At 35.0% G+C, this 12,438-nt stretch overlaps 1 protein-coding gene across 3 annotated transcripts in view; it reads right to left on the bottom strand.

The window, feature by feature from the left end:
* Positions 1–12,438, bottom strand: part of Rock2 (Rho-associated coiled-coil containing protein kinase 2) — a 94,951-nt gene that overhangs the window by 22,139 nt on the left and 60,374 nt on the right. For 2 of the 3 annotated variants that reach the window (XM_006239909.5, NM_013022.2), the window contains exons 8-18: positions 12,160–12,251; positions 11,338–11,497; positions 9,743–9,803; positions 8,955–8,966; positions 6,885–6,964; positions 6,698–6,746; positions 5,966–6,101; positions 5,789–5,880; positions 5,335–5,581; positions 4,716–4,822; positions 2,825–2,984 (exon numbers count right to left, since the gene is read on the bottom strand). In XM_006239909.5, the coding sequence (XP_006239971.1) occupies positions 2,825–2,984; positions 4,716–4,822; positions 5,335–5,581; positions 5,789–5,880; positions 5,966–6,101; positions 6,698–6,746; positions 6,885–6,964; positions 8,955–8,966; positions 9,743–9,803; positions 11,338–11,497; positions 12,160–12,251 (1,196 nt within the window). Of the gene's footprint in view, positions 1–2,824; positions 2,985–4,715; positions 4,823–5,334; positions 5,582–5,788; positions 5,881–5,965; positions 6,102–6,697; positions 6,747–6,884; positions 7,199–8,954; positions 8,967–9,742; positions 9,804–11,337; positions 11,498–12,159; positions 12,252–12,438 lie in introns of those variants that run through there. The other variant, XM_039111810.2, reaches the window with a different exon arrangement.

The following is a 12,438-nucleotide window of genomic DNA, read 5'->3' as shown; positions in this document are numbered from 1 at the left end:
TCAGGAATCAAACTTTCTGAGCCTAAATCTTGGCTCTGCGACTTACTAATTATTTGTAAGTTAACTTCTCTGTCCTCAATTTCCTTCTATCTAGGATGGTAACAGTATTTAATCTCCTGAATATGGGAAAAAAGAAAAATACTGCCAGATATATGGTAGACATGAAGTGCTCGTTTATCCTCAGTGTTTTCTGTTTTTTTGTTTGTGGTTTGGTTCTTTTGAATATTTATTTACTTATTTATTTTATGTATGCAAGTACACTGTCTCTGTCTACAGACACACCAGAAGAGGGCATCAGATCCTATTACAGATGGTTGTGAGCCACCATGTGGTTGCTGGAAATTGAACTCAGGACCTCTGGAAGAGCAGTCAGTGCTCTTAAAAGCTGAGCCATCTCTCCAGTGCTGTTGTTTCATTTTTGAAGAATTAATAAAATGTTAAAGAAAACGGAGTAAATCTACTAGATTACTCAGTAGGATTGTAGGTAATCTTCGTTTTTTACAGTTATACTTCCCTTCATTTTTCTTAATGATGTGCACTAAACCTAACTCATCAATCAGAAAAATTAAAAGCACTTTTTATCTTAAGGTAATCAGCAAAGTGTATTAAGTTCAATTTTAAATGTTAGTTAATTGATTAGTATTTCAGTTCATATCTAAGTAGGATTCCTCTGTTCTCTCACACCTAATGTTTAGCATCTAACTATCATTTACAAAAAGTTTCATTAGGTAAAAATTAAATCCATGATTTTTCAGGGCTTTTCTTAAATTTTATTTTTTAAAGTTTACATGTCTTTACACATGGTAGAGGGGCATAAAGTTGATGTCAGATATTTGTCTTGTTTACCCTCCAGTTTATATAATGGGGGCAAGGTCTCTGGGTGAACGCAGAACCCACTAATTTGGGCTGTCTAGCTAATGAGCTACCCCAGGGGTTTCCTCTCTCTGTCTCCTGAGCACTGGATATAAGGTGGGTGGCTTTTACACAGACTCACTCATCCACACACAGCAAAAACTTTACTCATCAAACCATCTCCCTGACCAGAATTGAAAATATTTAATGAAGGGTCTTTAAAACTGTACACAGATAAATGAAACATTCCCTACAAGCTTTATATGTATAACTGCACATCATTTTCACAACCTAACATCACCGTCATTATACCCATACAGGTATCAGCAAAGTTTAAAGCAAAAAGAAGGTCACACTGGTAATAACTGTTCAACCTATGTTCTTCATCTACTGAGGTGATAACATGTAGTAGTACACAGAGCATGTTTCAGATAAGTGTTGTGTGCTTATGTGTAGAATATTAGAAAGTTATCACATATCATGTATTAGTGTTCCAACTGACCAATGGAAACAGTCAAAGTCACATTACACTGATTGTTTCATTTTTGTCAGTCTGGAAAATAGCAAGTAAATGCATTCACTTATTCAATAAATAAAGATATTTGCTGGGTAGTGGTGGCACAAGCCTTTAATCTCAGCACTGGGGAGGCAGAGACAGATCTCTGAGTTTAAGGCCAGCCTGGTCTACAGAGAGAATTCCAGGACAATCAGGGCTACGCAGAGAAACCCTGTTTTAAAAAACAAAACAAGGGGCTGGGGATTTAGCTCAGTGGTAGAGCGCTTACCTAGGAAGCGCAAGGCCCTGGGTTCGGTCCCCAGCTCCGAAAAAAAGAACAAAAAAAAAAAAAAAAAAAATCATGTAATATTAGTACAGAGACTAAAAGAAGCATGGAAACTTACTGAGGCGGTAAACATATTCTACACTTGCTTTGGTGGTAGCTATGAGTGTAACAAACATCAAAACTGTTTATACTTTACTGCAAATAAATTACATCTCAAAAATAATGTAATTCTCTTCTAGGCCACAGACAAGGAAATATACAGTTCATCAGCTTAATCTCTTCAGATTATACTTTCTAAATAAAGTGCCTGCTTCATTTCTCTGGTGCTTTGTTTTCTTTTGCTTTTGAGACAGGTCTCACTGTGTAGCCCCACCTGAAACTCACCTGCCTTTGCCTCTTGAGTGCTGAGACTGAAGTCATACGTTACTGTTCATGCCTTGTTTCATTTCTAATCATCCTGAATTAGTTCTTTAAACTAAATTGGTTATAATAAGAAAAGCTAAATGTTGATTATAGTTAAAGACTAAAAGGCTAAGCTATTCATATTATGCCTCAATAAGAAGTAAAATTTCTGTTTCAGTGTTTTAAGATGTGGATATAAAAATTTTCAAGTACTGATTATTTCTGTAATTTCAAATCTATGTTAATAATAAATAATCGAGAAACTATCCTAAAACAGCTCTAAAGCAAAGACTGGTTTGTGGAAGTTAACTTTGGAATCTATTAGTATGATATGACTTTAAAAAAACCTAACTGGCATCTTTAGTATGTCAGTCTAAAATACTCAGTGAGTTACTTCTGAGTCTAGCTGGACCAGCTACTATGTAGGTCCCTGTCATATGTAACTATCAATAATTTTGTAACATAGCTGGTGAAATGTCACACTATAGTAACTGTATGTCAAAGGACATATCTCTACAATATCAGTAGATATAGAAGGTCACACTGCACACTTTTTACCACCAGTACCATTGAAACATTACGTTCTTTCAGACCTAAAAATATGGTAGAATAATTTGGTATTTAGAAATTATTGCAATAGATCAAAGGTTAAAAAAATGTATATAATATTTCCTTACTAATTTTCTTCCTTTCAGCTCCCAATACTTGCCAATAAATAAATATTTCATAAAATCAAGACTGACTCTAGATTCCTGGAAAATGTTGCAGGAATACCCCTCAGTGCATACCTTTCATGGCTTCTGATTTAGCTTCTTCAATGGATTCATAGATCTTATTTTTATCCGCTAGTCGTGCTTTTGTGGTCTTGTGTTCAGCTTCTTCTTGTTCTAAACTCTGCTGTATAACTTTCAGTTGATATGTCATATCTATTTCCATGTTGCTCTTTTCCTATGAGACATTTCCAATGGTAACTATTAACAGAATTTCAAAAACTTTTAAAATTACTTTTAAATAGTCTCACTATGAATGTTGAGTATTCTCTCCTTTCCTTCATCTGAGCTTCTTGTAACAGTAACCAATGGACTCTACCACACATTCACACTGTTGTTTTGAGATCTGAATTGAGCCTGTTTAATTTCAGTTAAACGATCAGTGCTATTCTTACCACTTCCCAGCCTCTCTTACTATTTCTCTAATCTGCACCTGACACTATCCACTGATGCAGTTTGACACTGTATCCCTGCTCTCATCTTCCTGTCACCTCTGAAGTTTCCCCAGCTACCTCTAGTTTTACCTTTTTTAAAAAAGATTTTATTGTAAATGTGTGTGTGTTTGTGTTGTTCTGTACATGTATATGTATGTATACCACATATGTGCCTGGTACACATATAAGTCGGAAAAGGGTGACAGATCCCCTGGAATTGGAGTTAAAGGTGTTTGTAAGCTACACTTTAACTGCTGGGAATCAAACCTGGGTCATCTGCAAGAAAAACAAATGCTCTTAACTACTCAGCCATCTCTCTAGCTGCAGGATGATGGTATTCTTTAGATACAGGGTCTCTCTTCCTAAAGCATTTTCTCAAAATTTAAAAATGTAGCTAATGGCTATCATTTGGGAGGCAAAGGCAGGCAGATCTCTGAAAGTTTGAGGCCAGCCTTGCCTACATAGTTAAGACTCTGTCTCAAACAAAACGTGATGTTTTAATCTAATTATATTAAACAACAACAAAAACCCTCAAGATGTTTTACTGCCCAAATAGTAGGTATTTTTCTGTTCTGCTGAAGAATGAACTCAGGGTCTTGGACATACCAAGTAAGCACTCTACCACTAAGCTACATGGCTAACCAGACACATTGTAAGTGTGAAAATCTTGGATAACAGAAGTCAGTCTATTTTCTACATGTGCCCCAACATTTGCAACACAGACTACATGGCCAATAAACCTGGAGTATTCATTATCTGACCCTTAAAGGATTAGTTTGCTGACGCCATACTCTAAAATACTCACTAAACAAGCAAACTAACCACTGCTGTTCTCTACTCTCAGTTTTCTTCAAGTGGCTATCTTCTACTTTTTTCTAGCCCACCTCTCTGATCAATCATGTCAAGGGCTCATTTTCTACATCTGAAAGGCATACTGTGTCCAAACAGCTAGCAATTTTGCTTGCATATAATACATTAAAATTACCTAGGGCTTTATTATTACTATTTTGTCAAGCCAGGAACTCACCAGGTGAATAAACAAATGAAAATAAAATATTAACTAGAAATAATTGTATCTGTAGTATTAAAAAAACCAACTCTTGTGCTTGTCACAAGAAATATTTTAATTTTTAAGATATCCCAGTCAAAATTTGAATTTTTCTACATTGTATAAAATTCTCAAAGAATAAAATATATATCTTAAAGTCTTAATTTCTCCTGGGTCTCTAGAAAAGCATCATCATTATATACCCTGAAGCCCTTCCTTTATATAGCCCAGCATACCAAGGGCTGCCTTTATTGTATTAGTTTTAGCCCTTATTTGCATATCAAGTCCAAATACAAAAGAGCCCATTTACATATGGAAATACTCTACCTTAAATAGCAATTTAGTTGTTCTCTTATTTTGGTCATGTCTCTCATCTAAAATCACACTGCTTTCTTCTTATACACAAAGTACAGCATGCCATGCCTACCTTCTCTAAGTCAGTGAGCTTCTCCTGCAGCTGTCTCTTCTCCAGCTCTACTTTTGCTAGTAAGGTTTTGCCAGTCTTCAAATCTTCTTCCAACCCAGATATTCTACCTAAAAATTAAAGCATTGTTTAAAACAACATACTCAAAATGCATTTCATTAAAAATTATCTATCTTATATTTTAGAGTTGTTATTTGTGAGCAAGAGTTTTAGAACCTGTCAGAACAGGACTTTAAAGTTAATTTACTAGAACTCAATCAACAACCTAAATTTAAATGACACTAATTGAAAATACATCTTTTGCTCACAAATTGTATGAACATACTTGTAATGTTCTAATTTTACTTTATAATTTTTATTTGAATTAATGTGTTTGAGGGTGGGTCGATGCATATGAGTGCAGTGTTTAAGGAGGCCAGAGGAGGGCATTGGAACCCCTGAAGTTGGAGTTACAGGCAATTGTGGACCTCCTGGTGGAGGAACTGAACTTATTAGCAACTTGTGCTCAACAGTCTCTCCAAACAAAAACCCAGACTCCCCAGGTTACTGCAGTGCATTACTCATCTAAAGTTATTTCAAAATTATGAATTATCAGTATCAAATCAATCACTGTTTTTTATACCTTGTAAATCATTAATTATCTCTGATCCATGGGTCCGGTCCCTTCTTTCAGATTCTAGAGCTGACTGAAGATTGATAAATTCCTTCTCAAGTTTTAACTTGGCAGTTTCAAGCAGGCAGTTTTTATCTTGTAGATCTCTATTGTTAGATTCCAGCTGCTGAATCTGTTTGGAACTTTCTGCCTGGGTTTTTCTTAACCGTGCTGCAGTATCAGACTCTGTTCTTAGCAAAGCATTAGCTTCATCCAGCTGTTATCCAATTCAAAAGCAAACAGATAATCACTAATGTAATATAGTAAAAACGCATCAATTTATTGTCTTGTTACAAGCTACTTATATAAGAAATTCAAAGCATTTCCCCAGGCATCATCTCCTTAAGTGTTAGAGCTAAGGGCTTTGCAGCACAAACATTGACAGACGTGGATAAAATTAGCACTTTCCACACAGACAACTTACTTGTTTCTGGAGCTGATTGACCTTCTCAGTGGATATCTGAGAGCTCTGGTTTCTTTTCTTCAGATCTTCAAGTTGATCTTTTAAGCTGTTAACTATAAAACAAAGCGTTTTAGCCACAAGCTTCAATATAACACACATATTCAATATTTTTCTTATTAAACAATTTATGTCACAAACCATCATTTTCCAAATTCCGTTTCTTGTCAGCTTCATGATCAGCTTTCCGTTGATATTCTGCATTTTTGTGCTGAAGAAGGGCCTTTTCTCTTTCTAGCTGTCTTAATGTTGATTCCACATTTTTCCTAAAGGTAATCTGAAATAACACTTAATGTTATTATCAAAAGAAAATATGAAAGTCATACTGGTAACATTGTTCAACATGTCAGTAATCCCAAACACATGAAAGAAGAAACCTAAAAGGCCATCATTGTTTTGTTAAAATTATAATGTTCTCCATATTTGCAAATTTATTATATTATTAATAGTCAAGCTTTCTGGAATTTTCTATCACTAACAAACCATCACTACTCGATCCCATGGACCTAAAAAGAATTTACTTCTTTTTAAAGCACAGCAGCTACTTTTATCATCATACAAAAGCAGGTGGTCTTTTTTAAATTAACTTTTAAGTTAGCATACACAGTAAAGGTTTCATTATGGCATTTTCAGACAAATATACCATCATACTTTTTTTTTTAAATCTTGAAAAACCTACAAATATTAAATTAACTGTGACTGATTAAAAAAGTCTAGGACAGAAATCACTTATACTAATTTCCGTTTTGTTCATCTATGACACAGATAGGTTTTACTAATATGTATTACATGATACTAGGAGAACTTCATATCTAAGTACGCATTAAAGATTTTTACTAGCAAAAAGGTTAATAAAGTACAGAAAATTTTTACCTCTTCTTCTAGTTCCTTTGCTGTTTTCTCTAGACGAGTATTAATAGACCTAAAGAATTTTAGAAAGAAGCAGTAAATAAAATAATACTAATTTGTAAGAAAAGCATAGTCTATTCATTGAGGAAGTACTTTTTTAAGTAATATGTGCTTGTCATTTTCAGGACTGTATTTAAGCCCAGCAGCATACTTGCACTTCTGTTCCAGTTCCTCCTTGGCTTGTACCTCACTGCTAAGGTGTTCTTCTAGTGCATATAATTTTTTCTGAATCTGTCAAAAAATAAGAAATTATTAAGTTTTAGTCATAAAGATGAGACGCTTTAAAAAAAACAATACTGTTCCACCATTCCCACTTACTAGACCCCTCTGTAAGAATATAGGACTTTTACCTGCTTAGTGTGACATTGACTCAGAGGGAAAGCTCCCTCGCCTCTCTCATTCACAGTACATATACAGATATAAACGCATTTAAGAAATAAACTCGGGCTGGAGAGATGGCTCAGCGGTAAGAGCACCCGACTGCTCTTCCAGAGGTCATGAGTTCAATTCCCAGCAACCACATGGTGGCTCACAACCATCTGTAAAGAGATCTGATGCCCTCTTCTGGTGTATCTGAAGACAGCTACAGTGTATTTATATATAATAAATAAATAAATCTTTAAAAAAAAAAAAAAAGAAATAAACTCTTTTGTGATTCCCTACACTATGAAGAAGAATTAAATGAATCTTGAGTAAATGATAGCTAATTACATTTCAAATCCTCTTAAGTTTTTAATTAGATATGTTTTAAGCCAAGTTAAACTGATTAAAAAACTACCAAATAATAATACATCATTTAAGATATTCCTTTCTTAAAAAATTTACTATTATTATCTTTTTAATGTATGAGTGTACCTGCATGAATTTACAAGTGTTGTCCCATTAGCAGGAACAAAATGCCTAAGACAGTGTCTTCTAGGTGTGGTGTCACATGCCATTAAAGGAGGCAAAGGAAGGAAGATCTCTCTGGGAGATCAAGGCCAGCCTGCTCTACATAGTGAATTCCAGTTCTCATAATAATAATAGTAATACCAACAACAATGGTAGTAGTTCTATATCCACTTGAATAACTGAAATTCAAAAGGATGAATACTCTTAGGCAAAGGCAGCAATGATATACCAAAGCTGAAGTTCTATTAAGTGTGCTTCTTAAATATTAAATTCATCTTAAAAACAGCAAACAAACAACTCCTCTACTGTCCCCAAACAAGTATAGGCTAAGAGCCATTGAGATTGCTCAGCCAGTAAGATGCTTACTGCATATGCATGAGGAACTAAGTAACACATACATAAAGTCAGGTTAGGATAATCCCCAGCATTAGAGAGGGTGAAGCAAGCAGAAGTCAACCTCGACTTGATGGTAAGCTCCAGGTCAGCCAAGCCTACAAAGTGAGTCATTTCCAAAACAAAATAAAACACCAACCAATCAACCAAATAAAACAAAACAATAGCAAAATCAATTTCTAATTCCAGTGCTGAGAGAAGGGAAGTTTGGTGGAAAATGTGGCAGAGACAGGCAGATCTGTGAGGCTTGCTGGTCATCCAATCTAACTTAATCTTTGAGTTCCAGGTACGAATGAGACACTTTCTCAAAAGAAAAGGAGGAGGGGGGTTGGGGATTTAGCTCAGCGGTAAGAGCGCTTGCCTAGCAAGCCCAAGGCTCTGGGTTTGGTCCCCAGCTCCGAAAAAAAAGAACCAAAAAAAAAAAAAAAAAAAAAAAAAAAAAAAAAAAGAAGAAGAAGAAGAGGAGGAGTGTGTGTGTGTGTGTGTGTGTGTGTGTGTGTGTGTGTGTGTGTGTGTATGCGTGTGCGTAGAGTACTCAGGAAAATACTGACCGCTAGCCTCCATAAACGTGTGTAAACACATCCAAGCATGTTCACACACTAAGTATTTAAGTAAATAAAGTCAGCTATCTTTATCTTCTTCCAGACAATATTTTTTTAAGAAAATACAGGCTAATGAACTAGTCACTGTAAGTACTTTGGTTGTTTGGTTGCTGTAATACTCTGAACATACTGTTACATGTCCTTGATAAATAAAAACAAAATATTGTATAACTCATATTTTAAACAACAGACTCATAAGAAAAATAATAAAAGGGTACTTGGTAGGAAAAAGGACGGGAAGACTCTTGGGTAGGTGCAGTACTCCAAATGAGAAGCAGACTATGACTAGATTAAAACATGACTTTTTCTCCTTTTCGGTGTATTTGATAACGTACCTCCTGACTTTCCTATTCAGAAAAAAGAAAGGAAAGAAAACATTTCAGTGCTTGTTATATTTTATAAAAGTCTTATATAAAAGACACATCAAAGTCCTTATAAAAGACATAACGTGTGCCATTCCAAAATTATGCAAACAGGCTTTTCTACCTTTCATTAAATTTGAAGACATATTTACATGATGATATAAATGATGTATGTGGTCACAAAATATTTTAATGCTTTGATAAATTGTTCTACATATAAATACAGTAAACAGGAATTCCGAATGTCATCTCTCCCTACTTATGTGCCCCATTGCTTATACTCTTTTACAGCACTAAGATCACAATGTCTCCTAACTGGTATTACAGCTACGTATAAATCCATCACTCTGGCTAATGAATGAAGCTAAAAGCACATATATGCACGAATGATTTACTTCAAATTAGAGCTGCACACAGCATTTTACACTCAAAGAATGGTATCTCATGATTCGTACAGGAGTATCAAGAGAACTTTTAAAATCAGTGGTTTCATGGGGCTGGAAACATGGTCTAGCAGTTAGGAGCACTGGCTGGTCTACAGATGATTAAGATTCAGTTCCCAAAATCCTCCTGGTGGAACTGTATGTGACTATAGTTCCAAGAGCTCTAACCCTCCCTTCTGACCTCCACAACACTGCACTTGATAAACAGAAATTAATACAAGCAAAACACTTATACACAAAAAATAATTTTAGAAAAATCAATGGTATGAGTATTTGAACATGTTACTAAAGTAAATAACAGTGAGAATGAATACATACTTCACTTTTCCTTGTTTGTATTGCATCATTTTCTCTACAAGGTGGAGAATCACTTAGTAACCTGGAAGGACCAAAGGGGAAATTCTTTGCATTACACATTACTCCATTTAATCACACTGATCAAGCTACTTTCAGACCGTGGCCATTCTAAGTGAAGCACCAACTGCTGCTGTGGAGTCACGTCTGCCTCTTCCCAGAAGGCACCAGTCTCACTATGTTAGGACTATATTCTGTAATGTTTTTAAGAAAAGAACATCTCGTCTTTTTTGCAAAGATAACATGAGCTTGATATCACAATTTATAAATCATCTTTTAAATAATTTAACAATTTTTTTTTCTGAGACAGGGTTTGTGTAGCCCTGGCTTTCCCGGAACTTGCTTTGTAGACCAGGCTAGCCTCGAAGTAACAGACATCCATCTGCCTCTGCCTCACTAGTGCTGGGATTAAAGATGTGCGCTGCCACCACCCAGAGAAACTTAACAATTTTTTACACTGTTATTGTTTGTGTTCATGTACACAAACGGGAAGAGATACATGTAGAGATCAGAGGACAATTTGTGGGAGTTGGTTCTCTCTTTTCACCATGAGAGTCATCAGGCTTGGCAGCAAGGCCTTTATGTACTGAGCCATCTTCCTAGTCATCATTTTGATATTACTGTCAATTTCTCTTTCAGTTCTGCCCTTCCCACCATCTATAAACATGGATAAGTTTCCTTTATCCTTGACACTCCTAAATGTTTGTCTGTGCACCATACGTATGCCTGCTGTCCATGGAGGCCAGAAGAGTGCTTCAGATCTCCTGGAACTGGAATTACCTGTGGTGGTGAGCTGTCATGTGGGTGCTGGAAATCAAACCCGGGTTCCCTGGCAGAGCAGCCACGGCTCTTAACCACAGAGACATCCTTCCAGTCCAATACTCTTATTTTATTCAGAACTCAAAATCGTTTTAGAATATTATCATATAAGGAAGGTGACTAACCCAACTTCATTTGTCTGAGATTTTCCTGGTTTTGTTATCTCATCCTACAAAACACCCAAACTTGGGGAAATTGAGACAGCTTACTCTTATCATTACATGTGTGTCCCAAAAAGTTTTTTTCAAACACTTATAACATTTGATTCTAATATTTAACAGTTTTCAGTGGCTTCTTCTTGCTTACCTGTCAAAAAATCCCTCAAAAGAACATTCACTGTGATAATCTGTTTAAAGTCAAATCACATTCTACCTTTCTTTATTATTCTGTGACTCATTAGATAATAAACCCCATCAAAGTCAAGTATTTGTTCTTACTGCATATCTTCAAGAGAATATAGGACAGGGGTTAGGGATTTAGCTCAGTGGTAGAGCGCTTGCCTAGCAAGCGCAAGGCCCTGGGTTCAGTCCCCAGCTCCAAAAAAAAAGAAAAGGGAAAAGAAAAAAAAAAAAAAGAGAGAGAATATAGGACAGTGCTTTTCAATCATTTGTAAGTGAATAAAATGTAATATTCAAACATCAAATGATGAAATCAAATTAAAAGGAGATTAGCTAGACCATTAGGAAACACTTGACAGCTAGGCTATGCTAATAATAAAATTTAACAAATAAATCACATACAAATTTTCTCTAAAGTAGGTAAATCCTATAAAAGGCAGCTGATTTCCCACAAAAGCTTTAGGAATCGGGAAGGTCTCTACATCGCCTTTGTCATCCTCAATGTCATCAAAGTTGCTGCTGTCTATGTCACTGCTGAGCTCAGGCACCACTGGAGCTGCCGCTGTGAGGAAAGAAAATATGATTTCACCCCCAGTCAAAATAAACAGTCAACTAATTTTCATGAGATATCATATTTTATACAAAAATCTAGCAATATATCTCCTATTTGACATGTCATAGAATTAAAACTTTATAAATAATTTATTACCATATTAAAACATGGTTAATATATCAAACACGGAGAGTCTATTAAATTACTCTATGGGCTAAAATCTACAAGTAGCAATAACATATACATATTGTAGGGGATCTTAGTTTTCTACATATTTTAAGCAGGAATATTTCTTACTCTTAAAATAAATCAACATCATATACACATAAAATAAATTACTATGTTTTCTCACAGTACAGTCTCACAAATAACTAGTATTAACTTAAGTACTCAAGTTAAAGGATCATATTCTCTTACAAAACTGCCAAATAAGAAACAAATAATGTTTATTACAAAAAGAATTGGGAAATGTTGCGTGTAAAAGGCACACTAGTTTATTAGAACAATGAGGATCAATTTACTTACAAATTTTGCCACAGGGGGAAAAAAAAATCTCTAGATTTAAAACTGAGTTATAACACACTCCATCAAACATATCTGCTATTTCTGAAGAGAAAATCAATTTATAAGATCAAAAATGTGATGGAATGGAAATACTTGGATTAACTTACTCTCTCTTATGTTATCCCAATTCCACTGATCATTCTTAAAGAAAGGATGCTGTTTGATTTCTTCTACCCCATTTCTTCCAAGTCGTACCTCCCTAAATAATGCAGTTAAAGATTGTATTGTGAAAAATAAGAATATTATTTTTTAATATTTTCACCAAAGCAAGGATTATAAATTTAAATATTTTTACTAAAAGTTTAAGTTTAAATATTTCTCAAAAATAAGCTATGTCACTTTTGCAATATCTGATCTTTGGACAGATTAAAGAGGCATAAAGATGT

This window comes from Rattus norvegicus, chromosome 6 (genome assembly GCF_036323735.1).
Source record: "Rattus norvegicus strain BN/NHsdMcwi chromosome 6, GRCr8, whole genome shotgun sequence".
NCBI classification, from domain to species: domain Eukaryota; kingdom Metazoa; phylum Chordata; class Mammalia; order Rodentia; family Muridae; genus Rattus; species Rattus norvegicus.
This window is presented reverse-complemented; position numbering and strand designations above follow the sequence as displayed.